This window comes from Elgaria multicarinata, chromosome 6 (assembly GCF_023053635.1).
Source record: "Elgaria multicarinata webbii isolate HBS135686 ecotype San Diego chromosome 6, rElgMul1.1.pri, whole genome shotgun sequence".
NCBI classification, from domain to species: domain Eukaryota; kingdom Metazoa; phylum Chordata; class Lepidosauria; order Squamata; family Anguidae; genus Elgaria; species Elgaria multicarinata.
In genome coordinates this window covers 59,320,842-59,342,810 of record NC_086176.1, presented here as the reverse complement: position 1 = coordinate 59,342,810, position 21,969 = coordinate 59,320,842, and the positions used below count along the sequence as shown (strand labels likewise).

The 21,969-nt window shown below is 41.1% G+C and overlaps 1 protein-coding gene across 2 annotated transcripts in view; it reads left to right on the top strand.

The window, feature by feature from the left end:
- GRAMD2B (GRAM domain containing 2B) overlaps positions 1–2,935 on the top strand; it is a 61,593-nt gene extending 58,658 nt beyond the window's left edge. For both annotated transcript variants that reach the window (XM_063128595.1, XM_063128596.1), the window contains exon 14: positions 2,234–2,935. In XM_063128595.1, the coding sequence (XP_062984665.1) occupies positions 2,234–2,275 (42 nt within the window). In that variant the 3' untranslated portion in view covers positions 2,276–2,935. The remainder of the gene's footprint in view (positions 1–2,233) is intronic.
- The last annotated feature ends 19,034 nt before the right edge of the window (positions 2,936–21,969 follow it).

Sequence of the window (21,969 nt, the reverse complement as noted above, 5' to 3'; positions counted from 1 at the left end):
CTGTAGAGATGTGTAGATATGGAAGATGGAAATAATGTTTATAATGGTAGCATGTAGAGTGGCTGGGTGCAAAAGAGGACAGGGCTCCTGCACCTTTAATAGTTGTTTAGAAGAGAGATTTTCAGCAAGGGGAAGGGGAGATCTTCCAAAATGATAAGTGCTGTGGCATGGTGCTTAATTACAAATCCCAAACCTTATTGGTGCATTTGTGCACACCTGTGTGACAGGGGAGTGGAGAATAATTGGGTTGGATTCAGATTTATGCTGAAACATCTGCCCTGATGGAAGAAGACTTCCTTGTCCCCACCATGGCAGCCCCTCCAGCCCCCTGAACATGGTACACAGAGAGTCAGGAGACCCTTCTGAATGGGGTGAGCTGTGGTATGGGGGGGAGGGGTGATCCCCTCCAAAATTGTCAGAGGAAGCTTCTGTGAGTGGAGCCCTTACTCTCATGGAAGGCAGATCCCTTAATAAATAAAGGCTGCAGTCCTAACTTTGTCACTGGTGTCAAGGATTTAGCCTTAACTCTGAAAGCCCCCAGAATAGTTGCATATACTGTATATGGGAATGGTTTTGCATGGAGAATTCCAAGACGTGAACCATCCCTTCCACAGATAGAGACAAGGCTTCTCATAGTTATATGTATGGTACAGTCTTTACTGCCACCATACAGAAATTAGTACTAGGAACCTGAGTCATCTGCAGAGGGCTCATTTCACAGGCAGCAGCTTTCCATGAGAATATGTCCTTGAGGAAAGTTGAAACAAGGCATGCTAAGTCCTTTTACAGTGTGTAAACCAACCCACAATAAATAAGAAAACCTATCTTCAAAAAAAATCCTTATTCATTCTCTCTGTTCCCTAAACAGTCTTGGAATTCTATTGGAATTTCAATTGCTTTCTGCTGTTCCGAGCACTGTTTGTCTATTTGTCTGCTCCCTGCAGATGGTATCAGTTCTGGTTCATTTGCTAATTGCAGAAATAAATGAACTTTCTAACCCCTACAAGGGAGATTGAATTAAGTCTAAAATTAGGCAGGAGGTCCCCGTCTACTTGGCTCGATTAAGCTGCAATCCCATATCCAGTTTCCTGGGAGTAAGCACCATTGAACTTGGTGGGGTTTACTTTTGAGTAGTCATGGATAGGAGTGTGCTAATAATCTCTCCATTGTAATGACGTATTTAAAATGAGGTGTTCTGTCTGAATGGCTTAACTTGTCAGGTGTACTTCTACCATGATAATAATGGAAAGTCAGTGTAATGTATTGACTAGAGTGTTAGACCGGGACTTGGAAGATCCAGGTTCTAGTACCCCCTCAGCCATGGAGCTAACTGAGTGACTTAAGGTCAGTCACTGTTTTTCAGCCTAACCTACCTCACAGGGTAGCTGTGAGGATAAAATGGAAAGAAAGAGGATCAGGTACACTGTATTGGGCTCCTTATAAGAGTGGGGGGGGGAGGCAGTATATAAATGTAATAATAAATAATGAATTAGCTTATTTCACTTCCCACATTCAAAGAGATGTGGAAGTTCAGGCATAACAGGAAGCCATGGTGCACATTGTCCTTTTGTTGTAATAGGTTAATACTGGTACATGTGTTTTATAGCAGACAATAGAAAATTCCCCCTAAACTATATTTGTCAACAATAAAGTTTGCATCACAAGCAGAAGAGCAGAGTCTTCATAGACCTTGGAGAAGAGGCAATCAAACTGCCTTAAGGCTACTAGACCCAATGAGCCTACTCTAGCTGATTCACACACAAATGTTTTTTTCCCCTTCCAACCGATCCCCTGGATGGGTTTCATGTGAAGAAACATATTGTGCAAACTGAGCAATCATAGATATGAGCAATCATATGTATGACCAGCATTTTCTGTGACTGTGGAGGCACTTTTTCCAGTGTCATAATGAGGGGAAATGGATTTGGCAAGTTCACCTAATGTGTTTCTCCAGGCAAGGGAATACCTGAGGAGGATGGGTGAGGAGGACTTGTTTGTTTGTACAATTCATTGCAACAGAATTAACGGGCTCACACAGCTTATCCTGCATCATTTTATATAATGTAATCCATAGCCTGCTTATGATAGATTTAACCGGATTGGCCCCATTGCCTTCAGGTGTGAATAATAGTATTCTATAATAGACTGTGGCACCGGGCTGTTTATGCATTGGGCAAGGGGCAGCCAGTTTTATCTAAGTCCTTTCTTTTGTGCTTTTCTTCCTTTATTAAAGATACAAAGCAATTTACAAAGACTACTTGAAGACAATGAATGAATTGCCAGTTCCCTTTGAACGACTTTGTTCATACCTCATTTTCCTCCTGATAAACAACTCTAAAGGTGACATAAGGCTCTGCAGGCCAGGGTGGATGTACTTCAACTCAATCCAATGCTGCACTGTTTTGCAGCTCTTGTATTCAGCAATGAAGGTTTGCATCTGTGCAATAAAGTGTGTCTATTCAGGGGGTGATGCCTTTCTATTATCTATAATGGTGTGTGAATAACAGAGAAGACTGATCTTGACACTTTGTTATATTGCTTATATCTAGTATCTACAGTAATTCCATTTTCTTTGACTGTTTGACTTTTAGACTTAAACTGGTATGACTAAGAGCAATGCTTGGCCTTGGATGTACAATTTGCTGTACAACTGTATCTGGAAAGCTTCATGCCTTTCACATCCTTGTGCCTGAATGCACACTCCAGTTTGTTTTACTCTCTTTCCTTTCCAGACATCGGAGTCTAATATGTCTAATATTTAATCAGTTGGCCCCTATGGGCTTCATACTGCAAGGTACTCAGTGAACTCTGTTTCTCCTTCATCATGTTCTTGCCTGGCGGGAGTTGGCATATTCCATACAGAGTTGCCAAATGACTTCTGCAAGCTAAACTGCAGTTAACAAAATTTAACAATTGAAACTTTTCCTGGTATAGAGCGGGGGGGGGGGAGTTGGGGGGGGCGTTGAGGAGGGACGCTTCAATTGCTAATGTTCCTTTATGGCCAGTTGTTGCTAGAAGCATTATCAGAAGGGCTAATTAAGAAGCTGACAAGCCTAAATACATTGAGTTGGAACCAAACCAAGTTAGCTCAACTTGGGTCAGTTTGAAATCAAGGGAATTTAAGTTAGCCATGACTAACTTCATATATTAATTTCATTGGGACCCAAGTGCAATTAACTTGGTCTGGATCTAACCCATGCATTTTACTGGAGCTGAAATATACTAGCAGGATTTAGCCCATTAAGGATGCCATCCTAAACATGATTAGATGGGGAACAAAGTCTTTCAACTCCCAGCATTCCCAAGCCAGCTCTGCCGGCTTGAGAATGCACCCTACATGGCCTTGGGTTTGGGGGATTGTGCCCTAAATGCCCTTGTGGGGTTGCAACCTGTCATATTCTCATTATGATTTTAATCATGTTGTTTCTATTCAATCTGTTGAGATAATGGCAACTCAATGAGGGCAAATTCTCAAAAGTGATGGTGTAATGGGCTCCATTAGCTCAGTGATATTTTAATTGTGAAGGAAAGCATTATTCTTGCCACTACAATATCCATATAACCCATCTTCTGCTATATGCTGTCACCTTCACAGTGCCTTACCAATGACAAATCTGGTGATTTAATTATTTTCCTTTGCCACATATTAATGTTATTTAAAATACCTTAGATCTTTAAAATACAGTGTTCTGTTTACATAGTAGATATATATCTTATCATTTCTGTGAAATGTAACTTATTTGGTTTTAAAATAAACTATGTCTAAAAGTGCAGTGTGCAAGTGTCCTTTCCAGTGGATTTGGATTGGTGGCTAATTCTGAACAGTGTTTATATAATCCTAACATTGGGCTAAATGGAGGTATGAATTGCAATAGTGGTTTTAGGTAATGTTTCATATGACCACTCCTTCTGTTTCCAATGATCTCTTATGTAGTCAAAAAACAGCACTATCCACACCAAAAGAGGTGGTGTCAGCAGGCTAAGGAAAACCCCAAGGTTTGCAAAAGTACACAAAATATTTTGGGGGAGAAGTGCAAGGGAGAAGGAACTGTCCCCAAACAATCAAATGAGGACTGAAAATGCTCAGTGCCATGAATGGAAAACCGGGACAAAGAGAGAATAGAATGAAGTTACAAACCCATTTGCAGAAATTCTATATGTAAATAAAATAGGTCATTCATAGCAGTAGTTTTAGATACCTTAAATTGTTTCTGCAGGCAAAGGCTGCAATTGTATTCTGCTCACATGCAGCCGTGTGAATGCTGAGATCCTACGCAAGTGCAGCAAAAGTGTGTAATTTGGCCCTAGGAGCAAAACCCGAATCTCAAAGATCTTTGCTGTCATTAAAACACACATGCATACTTTCTAACTCCTGTGGTTGCCAGGGTAGGCCTGAACGTGTGCTGGCAATGCCCGGCAAAATCTCAGAAGCTTGGAGAAAGTGGGCATAGAATTTCCAATGACTGGAGATGCAATGCTGTCTCTAGTTCACAGCCTCTCCTATAACCAGCTGAAGCACAATAAATTATGTAATATAGATGCAAATCTGCTTAATTTGAATAATTGAATACAACTTGAAGAGTTTAGTTTTTCGCAGTATATAATTCTGTCTTTTTTAAAAAAAAATGGTTGAGTCATACAGATGGAGAAGAGCTTGCCTGAGACAATATTCCTATTCATTATATTCCCTTTCTACCTTTGGTCTAGAAATATGACCTATCACCTTACTGAGTTTTAGCATGCTATTGCAAATCAAAAGCAAACCCTCCTATTCACTGTAGATTTCCAATCTGTCATTTTGCTGTTCTTGAGCAAACTGAAAAGGTCTGGGTGCAGAAATGTCCTTTGTCCTATATGGCAACTTTCCAATGAAGGTAAAGCTAAATGGAAGCAAGCATATTAGGTAAGAATATTGCATAATGGCAAGATCTGGACACTGATACTATCATTACTTATCTTACAGGTATGTTATACATTAAATAAATCATATGAGCCTGGCACATTGCAGACAAAAACCAGTAGTCTGTAGACATTTTTCCAATTTTAAAATAAAGCTAGTAGTAACACTTTAAAAGCAGATCCAAAACTCTTTAATGACGTATCAGGAGCCAATTCACACAATCTCATTCCTGGAAAAACACAGAGATCATTCAGACAGATACTAGGTATTCAGGGTTCAACATATTGCTGTAAGTTGCCTTCAAAGGTCTTCTGACCTAAAATATCCAAGAAATATTTTAAATAAAATATAAAATAAAATATACATGGGTTCATGCAATTCCCTACCTAGAAGTAGGATTTATTTATTTTTATGCATTTCCATACTGCCCAAGAGCCAAAGCTCTCTGGGCGGTTCACAAAAATTAAAACCATAAAGTACAACTTAAATATAAAACTTTAACCACAATATAAAACCACAACATAAAAGTACCATCCAAATAAAACCAAGCAGCTATGCAGAGATTTAAACTACAGATTTAAAACAGCAAAGTTAAAAGACTGGGATGATAAAATGTTAAAATACTGAGAATATTTTCCTACCTGGTGTAGGAAAAAGTATAATGTAAGTGCCAGGCAAACCTCTCTCAGGAGCTCATTCCACAGCTGGGGTGCCACAGCCAAAACGATCCTCCTCCTGGTAGCCATCCACTTCACTTCCTTTGGCAGGGGCTCACGGAGAAGGACCCCTGAGGATGATCTTAGGGTCAAGGCAGGTATACATGAGAAAAGGGGTTCCTTCAAATAATCTGGCCCCAAGCTCTTGAATGTGGCTGCCCTTAAACGGTGAGAGACAGGCCTTAGCTAGACCTAAGGTTTATCCCGGGATTGTCCCGGGGTCATCCCTGTTCATGTAAATGACACACAGGGGATCCCGGAAGCAGGCAGGGATGACCCCGGGATGATCCCAGGGTAAACCTTAGGTCTAGTTAAGGCCTTAGCTCCCTTAAGTGCTACTAGAAAACAGTTTGCCTGATGAAACTCAGATTCCAATATTGGGTTTGGCTGCCTAGCTTAAAATTAAAGATATAGGAATGCTCTCCTGTACCCACAGAAATTATTCTGGTAATTAGTATCACACAGTTATTGCTTAAACACAGGAACTAACATGACAACGGTTGTCTATTCAGTTGGTTGGATTGACATGGATCAACAAGTGAGTCAGATCAACAACAACTTGGAGCAGCTTTATAGGCTGCAAAAATTGACCTTGTGATGGTATTTTGTAATATGTGAAACTCCACTTAACCACAGGATGTTAAGTCACTGGCTACCACAGAGGATTATGGATGCAATCTATACTCACCTACATTGGTATAAGCTCCATTGAATTCTGTGGTCTTACTCTGAGTAGACATATATAGGATTGTACAGTAAATTAGAAAGTGATGTATTTAACCTGACCTGTGCCCCCAAGATAGGGCAGTAAAGAAATCCAGGTTCCATATTTTCAGAAGAGCACCCAAACCGTGCCAGTTTATGATTACAAATATAACAAAGAGTTCTATGGTACCTGAGAGCTCAAATACATGTGACTCTAAATGCATCATCACAAACTATTCAGCACTGGTTAGGCCTCATCTTGAGTACTGCATCCAGTTCTGGGCACCACACTTCAAGAAGGGTGCAGACACACTGGAGAGGGTTCAGAGGAGGGCAACGAGTATGATCAGGGGTCTGGAAACAAAGCCTTATGAGGAGAGACTAAAATAAATGGGCATGTTTAGCCTTGAGAAGAGAAGACTGAGGGGAGACATAATAGCACTCTTCAAATACTTGAAAGGTTGTCACACAGAGGAGGGCCAGGATCTCTTCTCAGTCATTCCAGAGTGCAGGACACTGAATAATGGGTTCAAGTTACAAGACGCCAGATTCATGGTGGACATCAGGAAAAACTTCCTGACTATTAGAGCAGTATGGCAATGGAACCAATGACCTAGAGAGGTCGTTGGCTCTTCCACACTAGAGGCATTCAAAATGCAGCTGGACAGCCATCTGTCAGGGATGTTTTAAGGTGGATTCCTTCATTGAGCAGGAGGTTGGACTCAATGGCCTTATAGGCTCCTTCCAATTCTACTATTCTATGATTCTATGAACTACATCAGGATTGTTGCTGTTATTTTTTTTATAACAATGTAAGCACAGACATTGCTCAGCATAAGGGTTTGCCAGGATTATACAAACAGTGTAAGGAACAGAAATCTAGACTACAAAGGCAAAAGGTACACCCCCTGAGTTTATTGATTACAAGCATAATATGGCTCATAAGGCTAGGCTACAATGCATTTGCTTCTGAGGCTACCATACATTACAGAGCATTTAGCCACAAAGCTTCTGTCAGGATCAGGCCCAGTCTCCTTGGTGTGGATCTCAATTTGGAGGAGGAGGAGAAGGAGAAGGAGGAGAAGAAGACCAACTGAGACAGGAAGAGGAAGAGCAGGAGGAAATTCTCCAAGAGTCAAGGAGGAATCTTCTCCTTCAAACAGGAGGCCCAGGCTCAGAGATCATCTTCCCCCTTCGCCCCGTCCCTGGGAACAAAGTCTTTGTTAGAGGGAGAGGGAGCATCAGAATTGACACATCCCACAGTTTGCCACAGGTGGAGCTGAGAGGAGGTGGGAGGCAGTTCTCTAGACTAGCCACACAGCAAAGGTTACAGCTTGAAGATCCTCCTGAAAGAGGGGTCCAGTAAAAAAAAAAACTGTTGGGCAACCCCTTTCTTTGAACAACCTTGTCTTATTAAAATATATTAATGACAACATGCTAACTTTGTTTTATTTTGCAGTTAAAAATACTATGTTTGTTACATAATTCATAAGATGCCTGATACTTTTCCCTGTATGAACCTGCCCAGACTCTAAGATCAACATCTAAGACATTCCTCTCCATGCCCCCTCCCCAAGAGAGGGTGGCTATGAGATAATGGGCCTTTCCTGTGGTAGCTCTCTCAAAGCTTGCCCAGCCCCAACTTTCTCATCTTTTTGAGTGTTGCTTACCCAGGGCTTTTGTGCTTCCTGCTTTTTGGCATGACTGTTATGGGCTGCATTACACAACAGAGAGGGGCAATCATGTGTTTTGAATTGAATTGAATACTTCCCCTCTGTTCATTTCAATGAGACAGCACCATCAAATGGAGGAAGATTCCACAGTTTTAAGAATGTTACCACTTTAAAAGTGGCTATTTTCATGGCGAAGTTTCCAGAGGATACCAAGGGAGATGTCCTGGTCATTGATGACATCATGTAAAAGACCCACAAACTTTTGAGAGTGGACAATAACGAGTCATTTGTTTAGAGGAGGCCTTATGCTCCATCTACTCCTGGGCATTTGAATAGTTTAATAACTATTTTAGTGCTATTTTTGCTGTTTGTTCTTATGTTGAAGGGGAGGGTGGCTTTAAGTCTGTGGATTCATACTCAGCCAATTTGTGTGGTTTTAATGAATATGCTACTCTATATGGGTTTTATGTTTTATTATTTTCTGAAAATTGGTTGTGTGAAGAAATATATAAAAGTAATAAAATAAATTATCTGTGTAAGTGTCTTTGTCAGTACTTTTTTTTAAAAAACAAACAAAAACCCTGACGTATTTTGTAATGACATATTAAGCATGACATCCAGTTTGGCCCTGAGATGACAAATATATTGCAGCATAAGCTTTTGTGAAAAGCTTACATACTTCATCACATGCATCTTTATCTCTAAGTCGCCCTACAGCTGTACCTGGAAGCACATTTTTCTTATAGCTCAGCTTTAGTACTCCCTTATTACCCCAACTATAAATGCATTCCACACTGTCTAATCATGGCTTAAATCCTCTTGCACTTATTCTGGTTGCATTTATGCCCTCCTAAGGGAGCTCCACCCTACTCTATGTCTGTTCACCTTTTCCTATACATATGTTTAGGGTGTTTCTTCTTAATATTGTGCTAGTCTGCTCTCATTTTAAAATATTTGTTTAACTGCTTATTTGTCCCACCCTCCTTAGCCTGGCATATTATTGTTTATTATCTAAATTGTTAGCTCCCTTAATAATGCTTTTTTAAAAAAGAAAAAATCAGGATAAATAAAAAGCAAACTGCTGTTTTAAGCAGTTTTATTTTAGTATTAAATACCACCAGCTTTTCATAAACAATTTTGTTATCTTTGACAATATAGATAACACAGATGTAGGTCAAGAACGTGAGGGCAATTGCCAGCTCCTGTTCTCTTAAATAATATGATTTGATGAAGCAATTTTCCATTGAGAAAGCATTTTGCCAGTGCTTAGCAGGAGATTGGAAGCCAATAATTTGACTGTGCTGCCAAGTGAAAAATTAAAAATTTACTCTGTTTGTACTAGTCAGAGATATATACAAAATGGTTCTTACTAATATAAAAGTGAAAGAACTGGAAGTTCAAACCTAAATATCACTGTGACTTTAAAGAAATGTGTGGAATGGGATTGGACATACATTCCCCCTGCTATGCCAACATTATGTCACTGACCATGTATTACACTAGCTGTCCAGGCAGACTGGTATGCCACAAATAATGTGGGTGATTTCACACATTACTTTCGCCAATACCAATCTCTGTGTTGGGGAAAATAAACTGAGTACCAATATGGCCCAGGGGTAATAGACAAAGAACCAAAAGAATGTGCAGAATGGAATAGTATATCACTGATTTCTTTTTTTTAAAAAAAGAAAAAGTCATCATGTTCATTGAACATTTTTTTGTTACTTTTAGAATGCATAACCTGACTAAATCCTGGATAATTTACCCCTACTTTTATGGTATAAATCTATGGCATAAATCCAGCTAAAACAGAGGAAGTTAAAGAGAAGAGTAACAGCAGAGGATGAGGTAGGAGAGGGGACCCACCATGTTTACCCAGAAATAGGGAAAGTGATCAATTAGGATACAAAAAGCTATAAGAATCCAGACTAGATCCAAATTTTAATAACACATCACCTAATCTTATCACTGACTAGATAAGAAAAGCATGGAACATTAATTCTTAACAAGCAATACATAAATGAATAGCAACAAAATTGCATATTATGCAACTTTCCAGTCCTGAAAAACATGTGTTTTGATTTAAGAGCAAATTCTACGGAAACACTTTCTCTCTTATCAACAGGCCAGCCTTAAAATATAATCTGAGTCATACTTTGAGCAGAACCATTGAAATGAATGGGACCTAAGAGAGACTAACATTAGATATAACCCACTGTGCCAGCAATCAAGGAAGTATTTCAGTTGAACTCTAAAGCTGCTATTCCAGAAAGGCCAGCTGCAAACATAACATTGCCCATATGCCTAACCATGGCAGGGTGCTTGGGAGAATGGCCTAGGCTCCTACTATAACAACCATCACCAGAGTAAACTATGGTTAACATTGCAGCTACACTAGTGTAATCTTAGAGACCACAAAGTCATTCAGAAAAGATATGATAAAAAAAACTTGGGTATACCTGACTCACTGAATCATGTGTGCCCTCCAGTCATGTGAAGCCACCCTAAAAGTGTACAGGAGAGAAAATTATATTTATACCCATCCTTTCCTTCAAGGAGCTGAAGGCAATGCACATGGTTCTTTCCTCATCCTCTTTATCCTGACTACAACCATAGGAGGTAGCTTTGGCTGAGAGATAGTGGTTGGCCCAAAGTCACCCAGTTCCTAGTTGAAGGTTCACAATGTCATCTAAAGAGCCCATCAACCACTATGAATAGGGCATGACAAGCACACAATAAATGCCGAGTATAGGGAAGCCTTCTGAGGTCATCAGTATGGGCCCTTCTTGCCTGCTTATGGATAAGTGCAGTTAGGCTGATAAGGGAGAAGGCCTTTTTAGTGGTGGCCTACACCTCTGCATTCAATTTCCATCAGGGGTTCATCAGGCCTCTTCTTTGGAAGTACTCAGAAAGGCAGTTATGGCATTTCAAAGCCCTATCCATAATGTATGGGCTGCAGATTGTATTGATGTTATCTGCTTAATAATATTTCATGGAATGTATATTCTTTTCTATTTGTTTTTGCATGATTTGTATTGTTTTTACTTCACACTTTTCTTTGAGAGGGTTCTAACCTTAAAATCGTTATTTATAAATAAATAACAAAAATTTTACCCAACGATGAAAGAATGAGCTGACAGCACCTCTTCACCCTGGATACAGTGTACATACTGTGAGAGTCTTTCTGCCTCAACATGGAGAGAGTCCTTGATATTTAAGACAAAAAAAATAACATGTATGAAATGACTGCTGGTGCCAAGCTTTCCCCACAGAAAGCTTTGTTGGTTCACATGGCGATCACAGCATTATTTGTGTAGGACTGATGCTGCCACCATCATTTATCCACTTAGGGCAGCCTCCCATACTGCCCAACCTCTACCTCCCTCTTGTGTAGTGGGAAATTAGCAGTTCCCGAGGCAATCAGAAATGAGTCAAATCACTAATTTCTGAAAGTAGGCTCTCTTCAAATGTTTACCTCAATGCAGTAAGGGCAGGACTGAGAGGGCAGAGCCTGGTACACAATGGGATATGGGGCGGAGCCAGCATCTGCAACTCCTTCCCTTTTATGTGGGTTTGCGCCATGTTTCCCAAAACCTCCTGCCTTGTTGGGAGACAACAAGGAGGTCTGCCATGTAATCAACAAAGCTTTATTCAGGCAATAAACATCTCTTCCCACCTGAAGAGAGTTCAACCTCTAGGAACTTTCTTCTAGGCAACTATGCAAACTAAGCGAGACAATTGTCCTTTCAAGAAGAATGGAAAGCCTTTTCCCAAAATGCTTTAACTTCAGGGAGACTAGTTCTGAAGGAGGCTTTGGCGAGAAGCTAGCTAGGCCAACCTTCTCTCACCTTCCTTTAGCTCCGCCCATTTTAGTATGCAGCATACTCTAGGGTCAGCTAGCCTTGCAGTGCCCTTCCCCTCAGAAGAATACTGATTTCCCACAGACTGTGTGTTGTTAACATTTTCAGAGATAAGGTCTGGAGAAGGTTCATTCCCAGCTGGTGAAGAGCCCATGAGAATCACCTCCCCCACTCCTTGCATAGGCTGGTACATTTCTGGCATTGTCTCTTCTGCTTCAGAATCTGATTCAGATTGATTGCCTGAAACTCCTTTCCCCAGCCTAAGGGGAACAGGCCTAGTCATGACAGTCTGTATATCCCCTTATGTGTAGCATCTAAACAGGGGTGCAGTATTCTATTACTTAAAAATTAGCAATATCTTATCAATGGTGTACAAAATGAAAGCTTGGAAGCTTTCTGAACATTGACTTGGGGTGTTGTTTTAACTTTTTCATAAGAGCAGTAGAACCTGACCTGTACTGTATAGCTTCAGACCTACTGAAATCAATCTACTCAGAAACTCTGAACGTTGCCTTTTGAACGCTGCTGTTTTAAGATAATCTGCCTTTATATTTTTACATATACCATATAGTGATAGAAGCAAAGGTGCTGTACAATGTTTACCTTTGTTCTCTTTAGCTACCTACAATATTTCCCATTGTTCATCAATGGAGTGCCATTGATATCTTCTAAAAAGCCACTGTTGTTCTTACTAGGCTAGGCTAAAAGCTTCATTAAACTACTATTATTAACAACAGGAGCAGACTAGCCCTGCCAAGCAACAGGGTGAAGCAACCCACTTCAGGCTGTATCATGAGTGGGGAGGAACTGGTGTCTGAATAGTGTGGTATGTGGGTAGGATTTTGTTATGAGGGACTTCATTTTAAAGCTGGTATGAGAATTCCTGTCACAGAAATTTGCCTTACATTATAATGAGGTAGCAGCCTCCAGAGGACTCAGAAGCAGGGTAGTGAAGATACCTGCTGCAATCATATGTCCAACTTACCTCGGGATAAGCCCTGTTGAATTACATGGATAAACTACTTACAGAGCAATACTACTGGTAGGTGGGAGATCTGAAGGCAGAGGAACTGCTTCATCCAAAGCCCAGTTCAGCTTGTGTCAACGGTGTGGAAGGGAAGGATGACTCATCTCTCTCTCTCTCTCTCTCTCTCTCTCTCTCTCTCTCTCTCTCTCTCTCTCTCTCTCTCTCTCTCACTCACACACACACACACACACACACACACACACACACACACACCAATTTTCAGGTTTTCTCTTTTCTTTTATGATTTCCTTCCATTTGGTTGTATTGAGAAAGAAATTATATCCACTAGCTGGTGTAAATATTCCCCTATTATGGGATCATGTCAGAGGAATTGGAAAGCTATGGATCATGCAGATCCAAACCTTCCCAACAATCCAGAACACCACCACCCTTTTTGCCTCTACCAAAGTTAGAGCCCCAACACAGGTGAGGCAAAGGCCACCAACATTTTGGCAACAGCTGGAAGGGAGTTACAAGGTCATATCTCCTTCTCCAAGCTCAAATGTATATCCCTGGCATCCAAAACATCCTATGGCCTATGGACCTCCCTCCCAGGGTCCATAGGATTGCAACCTTAATGGCTGTACTTTGTTCTGTCCTTGCTATTAAAAAAAAATCTGCCATATTTTTTATCCTGCTGAGGTTTTTTTAAATCTACAGTTACCTCACGGGGGTTGTACAAACCTCCTTTATATTTGCAAAGTGATTTGAAAGCTTAAATTTACCTCAGCAACACTAAGTAGGGCGTTTGGCTCATTCATATACAGAATTATCATTAGCTGCCACCCTGTACAAATACAGTAAGTAAATCCTAGATTAATCCTTCAATTAGCTTTCTGCCCATCATTCCAGGAAGTTGAATGAGAAGGAATTCTCTAGGCAAACTGCAAGTAGAAAACTTGGGTGGCTAGAGATCTACCCTTCTACAGATTTCCCCCCCCCCCCATTTCAGAACTCTGCAATGCCATAACGCCTCTTGTTTTTGAAACTGTAATACAGGAAAATCTTTAATACTCTCAGAAAAGAAGTATTTTCTCCCTGCTCTCAGATAGCAGATTAATAATGAATGTCAATCTTTGATTTATTTTGCAATATTCTGAAGTTCTTTACTTTTTTAACTTTCTTTTCCTTTTAGTTGGTTAGAGCAGTAAGAGGAAATAACATTCACCAGGAGCAAAAGCTGACCAAAATATATCAGCATTACTTATCCTCTTCTGCAACCCCCTCCACATATACACACCTGGTTATTATTATTATTATTATTTATTTATATAGCACCATCAATGTACAGTAGCACTAATCCAGAACGAGGGAAGTATTGAAATGAAGAGTTGCCTCATTGCATAAGAAATTGCACCACTATTGATGGTGCCACCCATGTAAACCCAGTTGGGTTAGGTTTGCTGTACTAGCACGGATCAGGGCAGTCCCTGTGTGACTTGTTAGTAGAAGGCATATTGGCACAGTGCATCTAGTACATAAAAACATCTTACCTGGAATTAAGATAAACAAAAGCAGTTCACGCTACAAATCAGGTTTGCTGTGAACTTGACAGAGAGAACAACTGAAGCTAAACTATGTAATTTTTGATCCAAAAGACCATTTCCAAAGCCATATCACCCCAAGATCATTCTAGGGGGCTGCTTAAACCTATCCAAAAGATTTTGTTTGTTGTTGCAGCAAATCTTAGGATCATTTCTGACATTATAGTTAAATAACACAAGCGCTGCAGGCACAGGAGAAAGGCTTACACCAACAAAGCCAAATTAGTGTACAGGGACTAAATTAGAAGTTACATTTCTCAAAGTTTGCCTTGCCAAACATGTGGGAAAACAGTATTGGAAGAAATTTTGTATATATGCAGCTCCACGATATTTCAAATTCCAAACCAACATCTAGGCTCCAATTCACAGGCTGTGGGTGAGATCAGTCTATTACTACATCTATTACTACCTTTTTCCTATGTGTACATAGGCAGCCAGTTGTCCTGCATTTGGAAAGATCTATTGTTTGAGGTTACCCCAACAGGGATTTATTTTACACAGTTATTTTTGTTAAGCAGGCAAAAATCACTACGGCATGCCTGATTTGGAGTGCCTTCCCCTCCCCTCCCCTCCCCTCCCAATCCCATGTTGAACAGAACATCTTCCTAACCATCCCGAAGGGCTCTTTGGGGGTACTGGTGGATTTAGGAGAGAGGAGGGGGAGAGAAGTTTATTTTAGAATCCAAGACCATATTTTCCCCAATTCTTTCCTGTTTCTCATGATGGCACCCAAGTTGTCAAATGTGTATTTCATCACTTTGAGACCCCCCCCTTTAAAAAAAAAAAAAGCTGCATTAATTTTGTTATAACTCCGATGGTTGTTTTTTACTGGGAGGGGGTGCCTTCAAGTGGGGGGACATTAACTGCACTCCACAGAAGCAAATCAAACAAAAAGATGCCTGTCAATTTATGGTGATAAAGCATTGGTATTAACACTGGAAGGCAGCCTAGTGCATGAAGTGAGGAAACACACCCTTAAAAGTAGGATGGCAATGTATGGATTGCTTAGATAATATGGTGTACAGTTCACAGCAGAATATGGTTGATAGACTGCAATTAAACTGAAACACTGTTTTCATCTTACTTGTTGGAGCTGTGTGTATGTGTAGAATGATATTAATCAACTGAGACTTAAGCTGAGTGAAGTAGATGTAATTATCAACTAAAAAAAAAAAGTAATGTCCCCAGCTGTGCTGGAATGTAAAGGAGCTCATAAAAGTGGAGGCTTGCATTTCACACATCTGCCTTAATGAATGCAAAGGCTGATCTATTGTGACCTCATGAGAAGAAAAAGAGTGAACTGGGAAAAGCGCACTCCTCCAAATGATCAAGGGTGTGTGTGTGTTTTCCCTCTGACCAACAGTGACACCTAAAGGCTACAAAATAATAGTCAAGAAACTCGTACATATCACACAATCGTTTCCCTCTTCTTCCAAGCTTGACTTCCATACATAGATCTCTTTGTTCCTTTTTCTGTCCTTAATAAAACATTACTGTAATGGCCTGGGCATTGTTCACTAATAACTTATATATAAAGAAAATATGGCATTGTGAGGTACTGTTGCAGTTACTGTCTGTTTTATACCAGAGCACTAGCTGTGCCGGTCTGTTGGAAGAAAAATCAGCAAAGATTCTTGCAGCACTTTAAAGACGAACAGATTTATTGTGACACGAGTTTTGTGGATTAAAGCCAATTTACTTAGCCGCATAGTTATATTATATTCCTGCCCCGCCCCCCACAGCCTGCCCCTTTCTCTCTGACACACACACACAGAGGTACTGAGGGAGGAAATGTTATTTATATATTATGCTTGTTAAACAGCATATAAATATATATTTGTCCAGTTAAAAACATAATAAAAATACAACAAAATCACAACAATAAATTCAACACAACATAAAACCAATAGGCATAATATCCCAATATAAAAACATAACACGTAATACAAAAACTAAAACTACCATCAGGTACAAGAATTAAAGCCACACTGTAGAGACTAAGAGCTTCTGTACGTTAAAAAAAATCCCTCTACCTTACTGGGGCTTTTTGCTTCTGATTTTTTGCTGGGAGCCACAGGAGCTACATGGTTTGAATCCAATACTTCCTCTCTCTGCTTGCTCCATTCACTTTAATAAGACAGCACCATCTAGTGGTGGAATTACAGTGCAACACTGTGTTTACACACTGGGAGATCCTGTTATTTCCCAGATATCTCTGTGTTGTTGTTGTTGTTTTAAAGTGGGATTTCCAGGAGATAGCATGGGAAATGTCCTGGACTTTGATGATGTCAAGTAATCGATCCGCAAACTTCCAGGTGTGGCCAATCATAAGCATGCAATACATTCCTCATTTAGAGGAGCTCATTTACAGTACATTTTATCTACTGAAAATTAGGGCTGTGCAAGCCTTGGATTTGGAAATCTGAATCATGGAGGCCAATTTATGGCAGATCTGCCATTTCCTTGCACAGTCCTAGGCCCCCATACAGCCTACAACTTCCAACATGCAGTGCCTGGGAAGTCTGTACTTACCAGGGTCTAGGAACAGAGGGGATACATGTACTCGCTGTCACCATTGCTGGCTCCTCCACAGGTGAAATCGCCAGCCCCTCTGTGCAATTGCCAGCTTCCCGGTGCAATTGCCATCTCCTCCACAATCCAGAATACTCTATTACCAGAGTGGGTTCTCAGGAGAAGCAGGTGGCTGCAGGGCACCTGTGGAACATGCGGGGACCACTCCAGGGTCAATGGTGTATTCCAATCTGCGGAGGAACTAGCGAACATGCCAGGAAGCCAGTGATGGCGGCAGTGAGTACATGTATTCCCTCTATTCCTGGAACCTGGTAAATACAGCCTTCCCAGGCACTGCATGCTGGGAGTTGTAGGCTGTATGGGGACCTAGGACTGTGCAAGGAAATGGCGGATCCATTATAAAATGATGGATCTGCCATAAAATGACCTCCTTGATTTGGATTTCCAAATCCGAGGCCCAAGGCTTGCACAGCCCTTCTGAAATTACTTTAAAATGCCTGAATAAGTACAGAGTCTTAGCCTGACACCAAACACATAGCAATGTCAGCTCAGCATGTTTCCCTAGAAAGAGCATCCCAGAACTGTGGGCTATCACCAAGAAGCCCTCTCCGGTTGCCACTCTACAAGCCTCAGCAGGAGGGGGCACTGGAAGAAGGGCTTCATGACCTTAAAGCATGAGCAAGTATATATGGGGGCAGGGCTGGTGCTACCATCAGGCCAACTAGGCAGCCGCCTAGGGCACAGACCTCAGAGGGGTGCAGTACTGCTCTTTAAGGGTCACAGTTTTATACAAATTAGCTGTTCTAAGAATAAATAAATAAAAGGAAAATATAATAGTTCAGAAACTCTTCTTGAACAGCTGAATCAAAGTTGGCAATTTGGGGGGGGGCGCATATGCAAGTAGCTCACCTTGCCTATGACCCATGCGGAAGCCGGCGGAAGCTTCTTCCGCGAAGCTCTCCAACCCGGGTGGGCCCCGGGTGACTCTTTTGCCGGCAAAAGGAGGCCGGCGGGTAGGTGGGCGGCAGCTGATTGCCCGGCGAAGACGCCGGGCGCGGTTTACTCTTCATCCCGTCCCCGCGAGGGGCGGCCTCGGCCTCCTCCTCCTCCTCCTCCTCCTCCTCCTCCGCCTCTTCTTGCAACGCTTAAGGTAGGGTTCACATCATCGATTTCGGGACGCCCCAATGCGCCGTCAGGGCGTCCCAAACCTTAAGTGTGGATCCGCCCTAGGGTGCAAAATAGTCTGGCACCAGCCCTGTATGGTGGGAAGCATTTTGTCAGGTACTGACATCCCTGATGGGAATTGTAAACAGTGACCCTAAAAGCCCATGAAATACAAGAGGCAGCAGTAGACCTGCAGAGCTCAGATATAAACAAGATCAAAACAATGACCAATTAATCATCTCAGTACTGGTGTTGGTGATAATTTTTGTGAACCGCCCAGAGAGCTTTGGCTATTGGGCAGTATAGAAATGCAATAAATAAATAAATACTATGTTTCCTGTAATGCTAAGTTAACACCTACAATATGAAAGATCCCCGCTGTTATCAATTAAGCCCAAATTAAATGTATTTTTTCTGAATTCCAGAGGCAGCTGGAGTTTTGAAGCAATCTGGGTTGATTTCAAAACATGGTTGCCATGTGCTGAGATGGCTCAGATGATGTGTTTTGAGCTCAAACACATGGCTACCACATGTAGAAATGATTATAAGAATGAGCCCTGAGGGTTTCTGTATCAGAGGAAAACTAAGCAAAACAGTCTAGGTTCATGTGTACAAATAAGGATATGACAGCAATCTTAGCAGGAAATAATTTGAAGCCTCAGTCTCTGGAAAGTCTCTACAAAACCTAAGAAAAGCAAAGATAATTCTGGAATAACTGTAGCCCCTTGTAGGCATTTCTCACCATGCAGTCACAAATCACACTGAGGGGAAAAATGTAATTCAAAACGCTGACTGTGTTGGACTCCAAAACATGGAGGGAGCCTGGAGGTGTATACCAGGCTTCGTCTTTACAGGCATTCCTCCCATATATAACTGCCCCAGACCTTAAGATCATCTTCAGAGGCCATCCTCTGGGTATCCCCACTAAAGAAGTAAGATGTGTAGCTACTAAGGAGAGGGCCCTTTCAGTTGTGGCACCCTGGTGGTGGAATGGCCTCCAGAGAGTTCACCTGGAACCTACATTATGATCTTTACAGCACCAAGCAAAAGTCTTTTTTTATTCTCCAAGGCATTTTATTCCTTTAGTTTTTTGTTGTTTTTGAATGTGTTACTGTATGTTTAGATTTTTACATTGCTGCTGGCTTTTACTTTGGTTTCATATTGTAGTTTTAAACTTCTAGAGGTTTCATGTTATGTTTTATTAAGTTGCTTTTCTGGTTTTAACTTCTGGGAACCACCCAAGGAGCTTTAGCTATTGGGTGAAATTGAAATTAATTACATGAATAAAAAAATGTTTGCTGATATGTGAACAGCAGGGGTGACCTAATAGGGATGGGAGGGCAGGCATGGCCTCATTCTTTCCTTTGAACAATTGTGACCACGTAGAAAGTAAAGCCTTCAATGGACTTCTGTGGGATGCAAATACAAACCATTGGGGAAAATACACTGGAAACAACTGGTGATATTATTTTTTAAAAAATATCACCATAAACTTATATTCTTCAACACATATTCTTGGGTCATTAACATTCTTGTAAAAGGCTACATAAGATTGGTCAGCCCAGCCCTGCGGTAAAAAGCAATCACACGCGGGTCACACGCGATACTACATCTAGCTTTCCTACATGAAAGTGATATCCACATGCAACACCGACATTTCTTCAACTGATCCTGTCTTCAAGTAGGGATCATAGAGGGAAGGAAACAGCTCCTTGAGTGAATTCGCTCTTTTAGACTCCTGGTTAACAACTACGTTCCATCAGTCATAGCATTAGCATCTACAACGAGTCACCAAGTAACTAAGCAAATAAACCCCAACAGCCACTTGCAGGAGTTTTGCAGGCAACTTATAGTGTTACATTTTTATCTGTTTCATTGACCAAACTCAAGATGCTGTGAGGGGGGGGGACAGTAAATTCCTGCCCTTATATTCTTGCAAGGTCATTCTGTAGTAAAACAATACACTGCTAGCAAATGAATTATTGATCATCCATGTAATTTAACACTCAGGATTCACCGATGTTACACATTCAATGGTAATTAAGTGTACGCAACAGCAGAAGCTACAAACAGCAGCTGTATTAAACTATAAGCAGCTTCTTTTTTTGCAACCCATAATACAGTAGCAGCTCTAGGACATATTTTACAACTGCTCAAACAGTGTTCCTCTGGGAACAATAATCAAGGAGCAGCTACTGCAGTTTATAATCTACTCAATAGCCTTTGATAATTAAACCAGAAATTAAGGAACATCAACTTGTTTACAGTATCTCTAAAGTTGCCTTTGTTTTATTAGCTCCTCATAAATACTGCTATTCTAAAAAGCTTATCTGTAACATTGGAATCCATGCCAAGAATGTTTGCTAAGAGTCACATGTGTTCATTTTGAAATGGCTCTTCCCATTGGAGTGGTTCTGAAGCCTAGATAGCAGACCTAACGCTTTAGCTGTTGTTTCTTAGGAACTCTGTGCAAAACAAAACAATTGCCTAGATAGAGCTTGGGGAATGGATACACAGACACACTAGAATCAATTAGATTAAAACAAACACACACACAGAGACACACAGGACTAAATTCCTTATCAGCACTATTAAGTATAGTAGTCACTCTGCAAGATGAGATGCCCCTAGATGGAATTACAGCAAGTCTGCTTGAAATTGCCTGTAGGCACAGTAGAAATGCCGTCAACAAAGAGGTCCTGTGGATTCACCTTGCTGCTGTGCATTCAGGCATAGCTAAAGTGCTCTAGTGATAAGCAGAGAGCCAATGACTGACGATTTGATCCCATGAAGATTTGGCTGCATGTTAGGGAGGTGAGGAACACTTGTTCTTAATGTTTCAGGTGATTTCCATGAGTCACTGGCATGTTTACATGGACAAAGGAATCCCCTCCCCAAAGGCATACTAACCAAAGGACTGTATAAACAAACCTGCTATGTTCCTATACCCTGTGCAGATACATAATTAACAGGAAAGGGTGCAATATATTCAGATAATAGCAGCTAGGTTGGCACAGTCAAAAATATGACGTTAAAAGTGGCAGCCTCAAGGAACCAGTGGTGGAACATTTCAGTCTCCTAGAAGACATGGCCTCTGGCATGGAAGTCACAATTCTTCAGCAAACTTTTTTTTTTCCCAAAGGGAGAATACAGCATGAAAAATGCTACACCTCCTGCTTCTGGCTGTGTAAGGGGAAGGTAATAAAGGGAGAATATAAGGTTAAGTATGAAGTCTGTGTGATATCACAGAGAGAGAACTGAGTAAGGGTTGGTTGGGCCTGAGCCTTAAAGGTCCTGGTGGCAGCAAAACTCAGTGTATGAGAGAATGTGGTTCCTGCTTGGGGATGAGAAAGGCCTTAGAAAAAGGGGAATTCTTACTTGGATAGAGCAGGAGTGGCACAAATTGTTTCCCTGGATAACCTGTTGTGCCCACAAGGGCAATTAGCATTGCACCCCAAACCCCTAGAAAATACATCATTTACGTCTGAGAAGAAATGTCACCAAACTATGGTACCTCTTGCATTTCAGACACACAGAATGGCATCTCAACTTCCCTCCTATACCCAAAACTGCTCCTAAGACTGCACCTATTCTGTGATCACAAATCTTACATGCACATTTGGTACAAAGCATAGAATTCTGCAAGCTTTGATTTAAAACAAAGTTTTGGCTCCTGCCCACTTCCCCCACCTCAGAACCCCTGCAAGACAGATCGGAAGGCAACGTCTGAGGAAGTGTCCAGGTGAGAGTGTAATCAGGCTTGTCACGAGGAGAGTTGGAATCCCAGACACAGTTCTTTCCTTATGACCGAGGGCCAAAACAGACATTACTTTAAATCTGCATCTCGC